Source organism: Gasterosteus aculeatus, chromosome 7 (assembly GCF_964276395.1).
Source record: "Gasterosteus aculeatus chromosome 7, fGasAcu3.hap1.1, whole genome shotgun sequence".
Classification (NCBI taxonomy): domain Eukaryota; kingdom Metazoa; phylum Chordata; class Actinopteri; order Perciformes; family Gasterosteidae; genus Gasterosteus; species Gasterosteus aculeatus.
The window spans coordinates 25,326,032-25,339,703 of record NC_135694.1 but is presented as its reverse complement, the minus strand read 5'-3'; the positions used below and the strand labels follow the sequence as shown (position 1 = coordinate 25,339,703).

The 13,672-nt window shown below is 42.0% G+C and overlaps 4 protein-coding genes across 10 annotated transcripts in view; 2 read left to right on the top strand and 2 right to left on the bottom strand.

The window, feature by feature from the left end:
- cfap54 (cilia and flagella associated 54) overlaps window positions 1-3,421 on the bottom strand; it is a 174,569-nt gene extending 171,148 nt beyond the window's left edge. For all 5 annotated transcript variants that reach the window (XM_040179797.2, XM_078106700.1, XM_040179798.2 and 2 more), the window contains exons 1-7: window positions 3,166-3,421; window positions 2,601-2,706; window positions 1,608-1,751; window positions 1,241-1,406; window positions 824-882; window positions 334-477; window positions 114-227 (exon numbers count right to left, since the gene is read on the bottom strand). In XM_040179797.2, the coding sequence (XP_040035731.2) occupies window positions 114-227; window positions 334-477; window positions 824-882; window positions 1,241-1,406; window positions 1,608-1,751; window positions 2,601-2,706; window positions 3,166-3,311 (879 nt within the window). In that variant the 5' untranslated portion in view covers window positions 3,312-3,421. The remainder of the gene's footprint in view (window positions 1-113; window positions 228-333; window positions 478-823; window positions 883-1,240; window positions 1,407-1,607; window positions 1,752-2,600; window positions 2,707-3,165) is intronic.
- cryabb (crystallin, alpha B, b) lies at window positions 2,889-6,233 on the top strand. The gene is made up of 4 exons (XM_040179814.2): window positions 2,889-4,616; window positions 4,817-4,939; window positions 5,035-5,222; window positions 5,891-6,233. Exons 1-4 carry the CDS (start codon window positions 4,293-4,295, stop codon window positions 5,943-5,945), a joined length of 690 nt encoding a protein of 229 aa, XP_040035748.2. The 5' UTR covers window positions 2,889-4,292; the 3' UTR covers window positions 5,946-6,233.
- A 112-nt stretch (window positions 6,234-6,345) lies between these two features.
- Window positions 6,346-8,008, bottom strand: mia (MIA SH3 domain containing). The gene is made up of 4 exons (XM_040179815.2): window positions 7,605-8,008; window positions 7,296-7,429; window positions 7,032-7,142; window positions 6,346-6,766 (listed from the first exon to the last, which is right to left on the bottom strand). Exons 1-4 carry the CDS (start codon window positions 7,720-7,722, stop codon window positions 6,743-6,745), a joined length of 387 nt encoding a protein of 128 aa, XP_040035749.1. The 5' UTR covers window positions 7,723-8,008; the 3' UTR covers window positions 6,346-6,742.
- A 193-nt stretch (window positions 8,009-8,201) lies between these two features.
- bicdl2 (BICD family like cargo adaptor 2) lies at window positions 8,202-13,283 on the top strand. 3 transcript variants are annotated; one of them, XM_040179806.2, is made up of 10 exons: window positions 8,202-8,377; window positions 9,041-9,525; window positions 10,536-10,742; window positions 10,953-11,069; window positions 11,506-11,652; window positions 11,810-11,956; window positions 12,122-12,196; window positions 12,533-12,615; window positions 12,702-12,816; window positions 12,908-13,283. In XM_040179806.2, exons 2-10 carry the CDS (start codon window positions 9,280-9,282, stop codon window positions 13,079-13,081), a joined length of 1,311 nt encoding a protein of 436 aa, XP_040035740.2. In that variant the 5' UTR covers window positions 8,202-8,377; window positions 9,041-9,279; the 3' UTR covers window positions 13,082-13,283. The 3 variants fall into 3 exon arrangements, with proteins under 3 accessions (XP_040035740.2, XP_040035739.2, XP_040035741.2); XM_040179805.2 differs by having other exon boundaries at window positions 10,527-10,742; XM_040179807.2 differs by lacking the exon at window positions 11,810-11,956 and having other exon boundaries at window positions 10,527-10,742.
- The last annotated feature ends 389 nt before the right edge of the window (window positions 13,284-13,672 follow it).

The following is a 13,672-nucleotide window of genomic DNA, read 5'->3' as shown; positions in this document are numbered from 1 at the left end:
CAGGATGTTCAGAGGGCAACCATCTGTATGCGTGTGTATGTGTGAATGATCTCTGTAATATTCTATCCCAGTGAAAGTATTAAGAGTGTACTTTGATAAGACGAGTGACGTACCTTGATAGAGGCTTCTTTGTAAGCTCTGTGAGTCTCTCTGGAGGCAGGAAGTTTATTCTGCTCCTCTAGTTTTGCTAACTCGTTGATTTTTCCAAGAGCTCTCCTGGCAAATTTCTGAAAACATTTGAAGACACACAAACCACCCCACAAGTGGAGAATAAGCAAAATTATATTACATAGATTGTAGGTGCCAGGATGCAGATGAGGTGTGTTTTTTTACCTCCGCCTGAGAACCAGCCTGGTTGTCATAGTAACAGTGGCAGACGGCACAGTAGAGTGTGACAATCAAAGGTAGATACTTAGCAGACATCAGAGTGATGGACAGCTCCAAACTGATGCTTGCCCATAGAAGGTACTCCAGTGCCTGAGGAGAATCACCAATTGTAGTAAAAAGCATCATGACAAACAATTATATCTACATAATGAATCACAGAAATGTCTGGTTATATCATATATTTTGGTCACAGTACTGTACACATAACGACACAATTTAATGTGGAGATAAGAGTTAATCACTGAAAACTGAAAACCTTAATTAGCACAAAACACATTAACCAGTCGGTCATGTTTTCTCCAGATCTGCCAGGGTCTCATTATCAAACAGTTGGAACAAGTCGGTCCCACCCCATTGTAACCCTCCTCCCTTTGACCCTTCCGTTTAGAGTGAATAATGTGAGGCAACTATCCAACTATCATGCACCTCAAAGTACCTGAGCACTACAATTCATAGTCATCAAGTAACGGCAGATGTTGTAGATGAGTAATGAACCTGGCATAGATCACAAAAGGAGAAGAGAAAGAGGTTAGATCTACAGCAAAATATCAAATACTGTACAATCTTGTAATTTCTCACTTCAATTTAAACATTAAATTAATTATCATACTAGAAGTATCAACATATTATTGGAAATTGGGAGGTTATTACTTTCACTTGACAAAATCTTATTTTCTTTGTTCAAAAGGATAATTGCTGATACCATTTGTATCTAGATGGTGAAAAAAGCACGCTTTCAGGCAGATTCTATTGTCCTATATCCCACTTTGACAACTCAATTTGTTCTTCGAAATGTTTTATTTCAGATAATAAGCAAAGACCGGGGGAATCTATATCAGTTGTACTAACATACCATTATATATTTGCTGGCAGAGATGCTCATGTGGCTGCAACGACTGCATCATAATCCTGATGAAGTTCAGCACACGCAACAGTTCACAGAGGCCCTTCTGGCTGAGAGCAGTGTGCCTTTTCTCCCGCTCAAACATACACAAGGCACAGCCATGCATTGCACGGATCTACAGAAACACATACACATGTATACAACTCACACAGTGTAGATATATCAAGAGTTCAGCAACAAACATAAATAATCACACAACGTGTGAGTTAAACAAAACAACAAAGTAAAACAAGCATAGCATGCTGTTCACTTCAGTAAGACTGTGAATAGTCAAACATGTCACACACAGCACACAAGCACACGTTGTACAATGTACCTTCAGGGCAAAGGCATCTGTATCAAAACCTTCTGGGAAGAAAGAGGACATGAAGTGGTCCACATCTGTGATGTCCGTTATTTTCACTGAGTTGAACTGTTGCAGGTGGAGACTGTATCCTTGCCAAAAAGCAGTTTGGTACAACTACAGACCAACAGGGAAAGGAAGAAAGACTTAATGACAACTGCGAATATGTGTTGTGCTAAAAGCTCCATGGCCAATTGCAGCATTCCCTTTTGGAGAAGTAAAAACTACGGCATAAATGTACACATAGATGCAACAAGTGATCCAATGATGAATTCGGAGTGCAGGTCCAAGGAAAGGAGTAAATAGCCCATTGATGTAGACCAAAACAGGCCAATTGTGTGTGTGCCCTTTAATCAATCGAACAATTTGTCTTTTCCATCCAAAAGGGTGTTTAAATTCATGATAATCTTAATATACACAGCATCACTGACACTCACTATGGTTACTTTCATTACCCGTATTATTACTGTGGCAACCTCGATAAACACAGTAAAACCGTTGTTGTGCAGTGCGCATATCGGCATTACAGTTCTGTAAGAACTGACTTTAAAATAAGAGCCATGTACCAGTGAACGTGATAGGACATAATCATATTTCTGTCTGTATATCATCGAAAAATTATCAATAATTCTAAGTAAATAAAAGAATGAAAAATATACCTTGTGAATAACATTGTCATTGTTGTGTGAATAGCTTAAAATAAGTCAATAATAATGACATGCCGCAAACAGGCGGGATACAGAGAAATGTATCAATTTATATTGATTGATTTATTTAGAGTTTTATTAGAGCTGATTTCACTGTTTAACAAAGTGAAGGCTGGTGTGACCGCAGTTGACTAAAGTTGTATGAATAACAATAGCTAAAATTGTAAAGATAGGAATTTATTCGTTTTTAATGACATGCAGCTGATACAGCAATCGACTACAGCAGGGAACCCCCATATATCAGGCTACTGTGAATTACCTTTATTTCAAAAAGAAAGTCAGCAATCTGCAACATGCGCTCCAGGTAAAACTTCGAAGGCAGTCGTTGTTTGTACTTTTTCCAAATCTCCACCAAGATTTGAATCCTTCAGAAATAAAAATAACATGCAAACGTTATTATAACAAAACATGCATTCGAATAAATAAATAAAAATTAAAACAACGTTCCTTGTACCGTAACATTTGACTAGTCTGCTTTGGGCTGGAGGTAAAATATGACGTAGCAGAAGAGCATTTTCTGTGAAACATTGTTTTAATAACGGAGGTTAGACTGAGCAGAGAGGCGCGTGCACCTGCAGCCCGTTCGCTAACTTTACTCAGTAATACACCTTCCACATTAAACAAACTGCTCATACGCAGCTAAATAGAAGACAAATACGTTCAACTTAAATTTTCTCCTGGCGCAGCTCCAATTGCTGTTGTTGTGCAAACGGTTTCGCTGACTTCAAAGTCGTTAACGTTGTGGAGAATGAACATAATTTAGCTATCACGGCTTTAATTAGCTAACGGTTAGCTCGTTAGCTAACTCTACGACGGGCCCTTACCCTTTAGCGTGAGAGCCGTTATCGTGGTAGTTCGAAGAAGCGACTCGTCTCATCAACGTTGTAAACGAGGCGATGTCCCGTTCGAAGGCCGAAACAACTGGGTTCCTTTTATCAAGATTCCCGTAATATGAAAACGGTAAATCCATTTCGGTGGCCACAACTGTAATTTTACCCGAGTAAAGCACTTACTAACCCTTTTACTTGGAGCGACTAACCGCTCCAAGTGCACGGGGTAAAGCACATCACCATGGCAACGACGCTAAACAAACGGAGGGTAAAGTAACTACCATCAATTTGTCGTTGTCAACTCGTTTTATTCGGATGGTTTAAAACAAACAATACTGTCACTGCGAGTTGCATGTCAGTAAAACATGTTTTAATCGATTGAAGCTTTAAATAGTAACCAACAGTAAAAGCATGGCAGACAGCAACCGTGATTAAACATTTTTAGTAGGAAAATCAGGGACCAACAAGGTTAGAACAACACCCGGTTAGAAAACATTATGTAGTTACACAAACCAAAATATATAAAAATGTAATATGGAACAACAGTGGTTGCATGATGGCTTAAAAATATCTGTAGAACCACAGAGCTTGCAGATAACATAAGATATTTAGCGTGTGTAGTTCTGTTGGAGACGACACAACTGGGAGGATGAAGCAGAGACTGAAAAGAATTTCGGCTGGCACAACTGCTAGATACTTGGAGAGGAGACAGGGGTTCATATTTTACATCTGAGCTCATAGCAAAATGATACACGCTTAGAGTGTCATCTAATGCAGTCCCATACAAACTCATCAATTCCCATTCAACCTCACATCCATTCTGCACACAACCCTAAAGCTTCTGGCACTCAGAGCACTGCAGGCTAATGTTCTGGCAGCTATTCCTCAAACAAACACATGCACGCACACACACACAACCATACACACAGATCCAGACTGGGGCATTTCCTGGGTAGTGAGTATGGAGGCATCAGCAGTACTCTGAGCCAGCGTCAGAAGAGAGAGACACAGAGTCACACAGAGAGAGAGAGAGATAACCAGTCACAGTGAGAGATTAAACAATGGAGAATAAACCGTTGACATCATTGTTCTAGAAAGATCAGTCTGTTGGCAGAGTCACTATGCAAGTGTGCATGGGGACAGAGACCGGCCGGGATGGGAGGCCTATAAATACTGTGGCCCGGAGCACAGCAGCATCCATCTCAGAAAAAGTCAAGAGTCCGCCTTCATACCCATTGCTTTTACATCTCCTCTTCAACCCCATCATGGATATCCCCATCCAGTATCCTTGGTACCGACGGGCCTTCCCACATCGACTCTCTGACATCTCCTTGGCCGAACCTCTCACTGATTGGCCACCAATCTGGCCCTTCCCCTGGTCCTTCCCCTGGATACGCGCTTCACCCCTGCGCTGGTTCAACTGGCCCGACAATGGACACAGTGAGGTAAGTCACAAATTCCGTCACAAAGACGGACCTCTTAGCCGTCTCTGTATCATTTTGCATGTGTATGAGTCCTGCACCAATGAGCGTTGGTGCAGGACTCCAACGTTGTACCAAATAACAACTTGTTTTTCATGCACAGCTGACCCCAGGCTGCAGGCATGCACCATTAACCTTTACTAACGGCTGTGTTGTCTGTATAGATGCGCATCGAAAAGGATCGCTACGTAATTCTTCTGGATGTCAAGCATTTCTCACCCGAAGAGCTGTCTGTCAATGTCAGTGACGAGTTCATCACAATACACGGCAAACATGAGGGCAGACAGGTCAGAGGCACCATATAGAAATGTCCACAAATAGTCAAACGACATTCGTTTGGTGTCAAGTCACCAACATATACTGACTCCAATTCTGTTTCCAGGACGACAACGGCTTTGTGTCAAGAGAGTTCCTGAGGAAGTACAGGCTTCCGGCTGGCGTGTCAGGTGCTGATGTCACATCCAGTCTGTCATTTGATGGTATCCTTACCATCACGGCACCTCGCTCCTCTACCGGCTCAGAGCGCACGATTCCTGTTTCCTGTGAGGATGGAATACCAAAGCAGAAGATGTAAAGCAGAGTCTGACACTCCACTGCTTTACTACTAACCCCATGTTCTGCCTGTTTTTAATTTACCTCTTACAGCTTTGTTGGCAGTTTAGCAGACAAAGAGTGAGAAATAGGAACGCAGGTCTAGTGGTCTGTGAGTGCAAGTGCCTTCTAATACATTTGTATCTAATTCCTAACTCAGTTTTATTTGAATATCTCTGAAAGACAGCAATGCTATAAACCCAAAGACTAATGTGTTGTTCTTGTGTAAGAGTCTATTGGACACATTTTGTGAAGTTAGAGTGAAGGTACAGGAAAATGAAGTTAATTTCCCAATCACAACGCAACAGAATCCCTCTTTTAAACATGCCTATCTCTCCGAAAAAAATGTATGTAAATAAAAGTGAGGGTATGTGATAATATTTTCAAAGGTATTTCCTTATCTTCATCAGACATTCCCAAATGTTATTTAATTATATAATGACTGTACCTGCTCTTTCCAGTTTAGTGAAAAAATTGGTAGCATTTGTTCATTGAAGGCAAACTGCTAAAATGTCAATTTAAGGGACTTTCAAAAGGGTCCGCTGAAGATTAGACTAAAATTGTCCAACTTTATTGGATCTACATTGCGCAGTACTGTTTGAGTGGTTAAGAGTAAGATGCCAACTGTGCTTTGTTTATTCTTTCAGTGTTGGTTTCTGTACGCGTGCGGAGGAGGAAGTTCTCTGGAGGCACGTGCAGTGATTTTTAGTCTGTTTACTAAAAGAAAGCCACCGAAGGACTTGGACCACGTGTGTGGGAAGATGCAGGGCGAATGAGTAGTAGGAAAAGTTGTGCGCGAGGAAGGAACTAATGTTTGGAGACAGACAGCTTTTATCGTTGGGCTCCTTGTCCTGCGGGGAGCATGCCTCCGAGATGCTAATGCCATTGTAGATGTCCAAGTGTATGCCCTGTTATTCCCTTGTAGTGGCAAAAACCTCTCTGGCATATTAACACAGACAAGAAAAAATAGAATAAATGTTAAGGCTCATACATCGGACTGCTTTGTGTTCTTCTTATGTCTGAAAACCCACATTCTTATGTCTGAAAACCCACATATCACCCTGCTGAAGACATCATCTGCAATATAATTAAACAGTTCTGCTTTATGGTAGCCATTTATTAAATTTAATTTATTGTGATGCAAAGTCATCATGCGAAAGAAGAAGTGTGTATACTTAAAATGCATTAATTGTTGTGTATTTGTGTTTAAAAAACACAGTATTTAACTTTAACACATTGACAAATACTTTTGATACCTGCCAAACAAATACAAACAGCACAATGCAGTACTACAGAAAATAGTCCCAAAAAATAAAATCTCGGCGTTTAACAGCAATGGTTCTTTCTTCAGCCATTGATTTGAAACCTTAGTTGTGACTACTGACAGCAACATCTCTTGCTATTATCATCTATGCATGTATGGTCATATGTTACTCAAAGCACGTTATCTTGTCTTGTAGTTCACTACCATGGTGTCCTCTTTAATGTTGAAGGCAACTTCAGTTACAGTAGAAGTCCCATTTCTGGAAATGAGAGAAGTAGAATTATTTTACATTTTCATTTTTCATATAGCTGACACGTTTATAAAGCGACTTACAATAAGTGCATTCAACCAGGAGGGTACAGACCCGAACGACAACAATCAAGAAAGCACAACCAAGTGCCATTGTAAGTGTTATTAAAGGGCAATCTAGTTCAGGTATAGTTGGTAGAAGTGTATTTTCAGGAGGACGCGTCACATATAATGCACACATTTGTTGATGTGTGTGTGTGTGTGGGTTCACTTACAGTAGTCTTGACTATGGTGCTGGCTGGCATGAGAGGATGAGTCTCCTCCACTATGCTGCTGGGGAAGTGTCCAATGCGAGCCTCCTGCTGCCCGTAATAGGAGTCTTGTACCTGAAAGCAGATTATGGAGAATTAAGTTGTATACAACCTGTCCTTTGAGTGGACAATGGCATTGCTGCACATGGAGGAAAGAGGCCTTCACAACGTCCAACAGAGCGCTTTGCTTCAGAGCGGTGTCAAAACAAAAGCATTGTTTTCACTTACAATGCCGGCCCAGAAGAGGTTTCCTCTGTCCCTCAGCATTCCATAGACATAGATGAGCTGCCCCTGTCTGATCGGGATGAACCTGCAGTCTCCAGGGTAGTAGTCCTGCAGCGCACGTGCTATCAAGATGGGATCTGTGCACGATCATATACAGAGTCTGAGGCATCACATTCAGGACTGCTGCAATTTATTTTGTCATATTTCTATGCAGAGTGAACATTTCTGCATGGGGATTGTCATTTTGATCATCAACAGTTATAGTATAAAGCGGTCACTACGTTACCACCAAGATAAGATGTTGCTACTCACGGCTGCAGTCGGAGTCAGCGCAGAGTTTCTTGTCAGAGAGTTTGGGCATCTGCCTTCCGGCTTCAGAGGTTGGCAGCGCGAGCCACAGTGAAAGAACGAGCCACAGTTTGGAGGGCATGTTTGTATGTGAGCGCACCTAATGATCCGATGGCCTAGTTTCACGCCTGGTGAAGTTCTTGTGGGCTTTTATTTTCCCTCTTGTCTGTTTGCCGTCTCAAAGAAGGATGGTCAAAGTGATGGCAGTCCCTTTTTATACTCTCCCCACCCCTTTACCTCGCACATGAAGACACACAGAGCTCCTTTCAAATCTGTGAGCAGGTAAACAGGAAGGGGGTGTGAGGAGGAGGAGGAGGAGGGCCGGGGCAGACAGAGCCCTGCTTGTGTCCTAAACTTCCCCCCTTTCCACATCTCACCCTGTGTCATCCCCACCGGGAGGAGTGTAAAATTGAGTAACAGCGCATTCCTCAGAGTTAATCTGTGTTTTCATACCCTGTTCGACCGCTAGTCGTCGAATCATTTCACACAGACACACCGGTCGTCCCGCCCGCTCTCTCCACCTCCCTTACTTCATGAGAGGTGGAGCAACTGGCCGTATTTACATACTGTATGTTTCTTCTGCCAAGGAAACCAGCTCAGCCTCTCTTGTGCAAACACTCCCCAAACACACACTCTTACACAAGCACACACGCACACACACATGCACAAACACACGCACAAACAACCCAAACAGGAAGACTATACCTGTATTGTGTGAGTTGGCAGGGAACTATCAGGTAAGACAGACTTCATTTTTCTTCCTTCGAGGTTCCAATAAAGGTTCTGTTAGTTCTCATAATGTAAAAATGTGTTGTTAAAGTAGACAGGACTTAATTATTTTAATGTATTCCCTATTTTAAATCGGAAGAGGACATAGTTTAATGGTTGTGAGAGGTTTTAACAGGTGCCATGGATGATGGTGACGTCAGCATTGGAGAGAGAATTATCAGACGGAGGAGACCGAGACCTGTGCCTGTAAAGACTAAATCAAACATTAGCTCTGTAAAGACTAAACCAAACAGTAGCTCTATAATCATGCAGTGACTAGAAAGAACAGTATGTGGTAGCAGCGCTTTTAAAGCCGTAGTTTGAGGGAAAAATCATAAACAACACAACGTCAGGACTTTAAAGACTAGAATTCATTTTGAAGAACAAGCAAGACTTTTTTAGGATCTATTGGAGCACATTACCTTTGGAATTTAGGGAGGGGAGCAGAACAAAGATAACAGTGGAGCTGGTATTTCGGTCAGAGTAACAAAAGTACCTGTAGACAAAAGACCTTAAAGGCAATCTGAGATGATGTTACGAGTCATGCTACATGTCCTGAATTTCATAATGACAGTAAATAGAATCTGTTGGTAGTGGCTGTTTGTGCTATTGATGGGCTTTCTTGTACACAGAAGAAGGAGAGAAGAACAGGATTTGAACAATACCAAGAAGACAATTGGACCCACAGTGAAGTCCCTGTCTGGCAGAGACTTACCTGGATTACAAAAGTGAAAAATCAACCCGCTCTGGACCAGATCATCGAGGAACAAAAGAGAACGTTTATGGTGGTGCACCTGCCACCTGCGTGATCAAGCTCTTGACCTGGGATAATGCTTTTTTTGTGACTCCTACAAGCCTTCAGCTGTCAACAATGTTCACCCAAAGGAAAGACAGTCTCCCGACCCCCAGCCTGGAGGACTCCTTCTTCCCTCTCTCCTCATCCTCCTCAGTCTCACTCTCCTTTAATCTCCCCTCATCTACATCCTCTCCCGGCAGCAGTGACAGCGGAGGGGCGATCGAGACGGATCTGATACTTGCTGCAGAGCTGGGGCAGGCTTTACTGGAGAAGAACGAGGAGCTGGCAGCCTCTCTGGAGCAGAGAGAGAGGGAGCTGGAGGTAAGGATGAAGCCACTGTAGACTCTCTGGCTTGTGATCGAACAGACTTTCTAACACTTCTAAGACATATAGTGACTTGGAAACGAACGCTCAAATTTACCATGAATAAACAAATAGGATTTGAATGATTCTGGCGGTGAGGCATGGAGTAGAGAGGGTGCGCCGGGTACCGCAAGGTTGCTGGTTGAACCTCGGCTGCTCCGTGTCCCTGAGCAAGACACCCAACCCATAATTGCTCCCTGGGCAAAATGTAAAACCATGGGTTAAAATGCAATGTAAGTCGCCTTGGATAAAAGCGTCAGCTGAAGGACGTGTAATGTAATCAATGATCATAAATGTGGAACTAATCTGATCAAGGCTCAATTTGTTCCACCGTAATTGATATAAATTACAGTTCTCAGAGGATCAACCAAAACATATTTTAAAAAAAACAACAAGATGCGGTATATCCTACAAGCAATAACAAACATAAAAAGAAAAAATAATGAAGAGCATGAGGACATCACAAAAACATAGTGAAAAAAGAAACAGATTTACAACTGATGCTGACTTTTTCCTCACTTTTATCTCTGCGTATCACAAGTATTTTTCCTGTAAGTTGCATACATTCATTCATGAAACTTTCTGTCCCTGGTGGGTGGTGTAAAAAATGAACAGTCATTTTCCACTGACGTCAACTTGATGTTTCACAGTACGCAAAGGTCATTCATAATAAAAATAGATAATGTTGGATTCCATTTACCGACCTCAGGTTAATAACAGCTGTGGTTTGCCTTCTATCCCAAGGCAAATTGTCTGATGTCATAAAGGCGTATCCTGCTCTTCTACAACCAGTCACCAATCACTGAATCCAATCTTGTCTCCTCCTACAGCTGTTGTTAGAGACACATTGTTGCAATTTTCCTTCACACCCAAAGTAACAAGAATACAGACATGTTATTTCAACATGTGATATTTCCATGTGTCCTTGAAGCCAGTTAATTTTGCATCTAATGTCTAAGGCTTTGCAGCAGGAGAAGCATGTTCTGGACAGACGGCTGGAGATGAATGAACTGGTGTCTGGGCAGAGAGAGGCAGACCTGGCTGCAGATTTAGCAGCTTTGAGGACTGAGCTGGAGAGACATCACAGCCAAGGGCGGGACCGGCGGAAAGACGACGGCGCACAGCTGACTCAATTAGCCAATCATAACCAACGCTTGGTGGAGCAGCTAGCAGAGGTTGGTTTACACCACTAGTGAAAAAGCAGCCAAGTATGGCATCACAAGTATGTTCAGTCTATCAGAATAAACACAAGAAAAGTGTTTGTGAATGGGTGTGTGTGTGTGATAAATGTCGACATGTGTGTGGTGTCACATGAAGAATGCAGAGGAACAGGTTTGTGGAGTCCCATCTTTGGCACTCATTGAACAACCCTTCTATCCACTTAGGCTGTGTCACTGGAACACTCCTTGAGAACGGAGCTTCGCTCCCTCAGAGAAGAACAGGATGAGTCCTCGTTCAGCCAAAGCATCAACTTTACGCAACTGGAGAACATTCAGGCGGAGGTATACCAGTCACTTCCTAATGTTTTACAGCAAATCAGTTCTAAAGTATTTCAATCATGGTCAAATAGTATGAGATTTTACTACGATGTGAATGCAAAAAGAGCTTTGTGATCTCATAGCAAGGCTTATGTCCCTGATGGCAAGTGAATGCTGACTAATAAAACGTATGGCATCTGAAAATTGGAATTTCAAATCCATGTTTTATACACACAAAACCGAGATCAAGATCAAGTCTTTAAATAGTCAAATCAAATATCTCGTGGGTTTGAGTCTGACTTGTGTCTCAAGTCTCTGTTGCTCACAATAAATGGAGATATTAGGAAAATGTTAACAGATTAACAGACTTGTGCCAAGTAGCAATATCTCAAAGCAAGAAAATAGTGTCGCCTCTAACATTGCACCGTTTATTCAGTCCTTTCTCTTTTACTCCATACAGAACAGAGTGTTGCTGGGGCGCCTGTCGTACATGGAGGCCCAACTAAAAACCTCACAGGCGGACAGCGACAGGCTCCGCATCGAGAGAGAGGGGCTGAGAGACCGGCTGTCAGAGCTCCAAACGAAACTGAGGGAGAAAGAAGCCGAGGTAAAGACCCAAGGCGGATTGTTGTCAAAGATGAACTGTAGCGTGGAAAGAATCATGCTTCCTGCAAAAAGATGATTTGTTCATCAGTGACAGAAGTACAACTAGTTTGAATGAGTGTATCTTTGTGTGTGCTTGTGTGTGTGTGTCTGTACCGTAGATAGAGCAGGAACAGGGATTGACGTTTGAGTTGCGAACGGTGAATCGCTCTCTGCAGCAAAAAGCTCTGAACCTGGGAGAAGAGAGCATTCTGGACAGTACACAAACGCAACCTTTGTCTCTGCATAGTGAAATTCAGCAATCGCAGGTACACGCACACAAACGCACACAACGTCCTGTGTTTGTTAATTTGGGACTGACCGGCCCCCAAAATACCCTCTTTGTACTAATGTTATGCAAAAAAACACCAAGTCATAAGGTTATGATTTCACAGATTTCTCATCTGTTGTGTACATCTCCTTTTGCTAAACAGGTGAAAGAGGCTCTTCTAGCTCACTCCACCGTTCTGCAAGCAAGAAATGAAGAGATACAAGCGCTCAAAAAAGAGGTCTGTTGAACTTTATACAACCACACAAACACTTTTGACAAGCACGGCTTTGCTGGGCGATTGACCGGAGACGAGGAAATAGTATGAGTTGCTACTGGTTTCCCCCCTTTCATTATAAGGGCTTAAAAAGACCGGTGCTATAATGGAAAAATAATGATGAAAAGTAATGGGTTTTTGTGTAAGCATGTAAGCATTGTCTAGTATACCCCAACAATACAAAGAATATGTCTCCTTTAAATTACATATAGCTACAGAGGATGGATATCTCCCTATTTTGGAAGTAAAACATATTGTTATTAGGATGATTACAATATGTTTGAATTTCACATGTTGCAGCTGCAATCTCAAGGAGAAGAACTTGCGTCTTTGAAGCAAGAAATCGAGCCATTTCGCAGCAGCCCTGAAAAGCCGAGCTACAGGTAATAATATACAACAACAGCATCCGTCTCTCCTATTTTGGGCCCACGGCGATACATATTTGGCTAATCACCAAATCAATGTGCAGTTCCTTAGAGAGTGAAGTGGCCACCGTGCGTCAGGAGAAAGAAACGCTCACTCAGCAGCTTCTCAACACCATCAAACAAAAAGTGGTGCTGTCGCAGGAGCTGGAAGTCTGGCAGGTAAGCGCGGGGACGATACATTGGAAATGATGTCTCTGATACATAGTAATGTTTACCAATGGAATATTGTTTTTCTATTATCCCGTTGCAGGAGGACATGCGGCTAGTGATCAACGAACAGGTGCAGCAAAGGGAGGAGGAGAGACAGAGGGAGAATCTAAGAGAAAGACAGACAAACAAAGCAGCGGGGCTTCAGAGAAGCAAGTCTTTGAGATTGAAGGGAGAAGGAGGGAAAGGATTCTTCTCCTTTTTCAAAGAAAAATGACAGAAAAAAGGAGCAGCAGTTTTCTGCATGTATCCCTCCCACTGCCAGATCCTGCAGCGAGATAATGTACACTTTAACGTGTAATCAGCGTTACCAAGTCAAATGTTTACAGACATCTTATTTGAATACATGTGTATATCTGTATGTATATAGTATATGTTTCAGAATTTTATATTAAAATTGTGTAAAACCTGTTAATCTCAATTGATTGTTTTATAATTTGATGGTTGTTGTTTTGCACAGCATCTTAACGCTGCTTTTATTTATTTTCTTGGTCTCTCGGATTGAGAGTTTAAACAGAACACAAAAACAAAGGCAGCGCGTTCGATATGATTAGATGTCCAAAAACTAAATGGCATGCATTCTGGGGCTTAACTTCTGCTTTAGAAACAAGGGGAGAGGGAGAGGGAGCAAGTTGGGAGGAAAATAACCAAATTTAACCAAATTTAAACACAAAAGAAAACTCTTACAATGACAATGTCGGTGTCTCCTTTGATGGCTAGCTTCCAGACAGAATCTTTACAGCAGAAATACACAAACCACCCAGTGGTCAAATGCAAATATGTATGTAAAGTATGTCTATTTTAAGAA

What these genes read in the sequence shown, in the direction of transcription:
- cryabb (XM_040179814.2), top strand. Translation starts at nt 4,293, where the DNA reads ATGCAAGTGTGCATGGGGACAGAGACCGGCCGGGATGGGAGGCCTATA. An exon ending in CCGACAATGGACACAGTGAG is followed by an intron (nt 4,617 to 4,816) that starts GTAAGTCACAAA and finishes TTGTCTGTATAG; the next exon opens with ATGCGCATCGAAAAGGATCG. An exon ending in GCAAACATGAGGGCAGACAG is followed by an intron (nt 4,940 to 5,034) that starts GTCAGAGGCACC and finishes TTCTGTTTCCAG; the next exon opens with GACGACAACGGCTTTGTGTC.
- mia (XM_040179815.2), bottom strand. Translation starts at nt 7,722, where the DNA reads ATGCCCTCCAAACTGTGGCTCGTTCTTTCACTGTGGCTCGCGCTGCCA. An exon ending in CGCTGACTCCGACTGCAGCC is followed by an intron (nt 7,430 to 7,604) that starts GTGAGTAGCAAC and finishes GATCGTGCACAG; the next exon opens with ATCCCATCTTGATAGCACGT. An exon ending in ACCTCTTCTGGGCCGGCATT is followed by an intron (nt 7,143 to 7,295) that starts GTAAGTGAAAAC and finishes ATCTGCTTTCAG; the next exon opens with GTACAAGACTCCTATTACGG.
- bicdl2 (XM_040179805.2), top strand. Translation starts at nt 9,280, where the DNA reads ATGTTCACCCAAAGGAAAGACAGTCTCCCGACCCCCAGCCTGGAGGAC. An exon ending in AGAGAGAGAGGGAGCTGGAG is followed by an intron (nt 9,526 to 10,526) that starts GTAAGGATGAAG and finishes CTAATGTCTAAG; the next exon opens with GCTTTGCAGCAGGAGAAGCA. An exon ending in TGAGGGAGAAAGAAGCCGAG is followed by an intron (nt 11,653 to 11,809) that starts GTAAAGACCCAA and finishes TCTGTACCGTAG; the next exon opens with ATAGAGCAGGAACAGGGATT.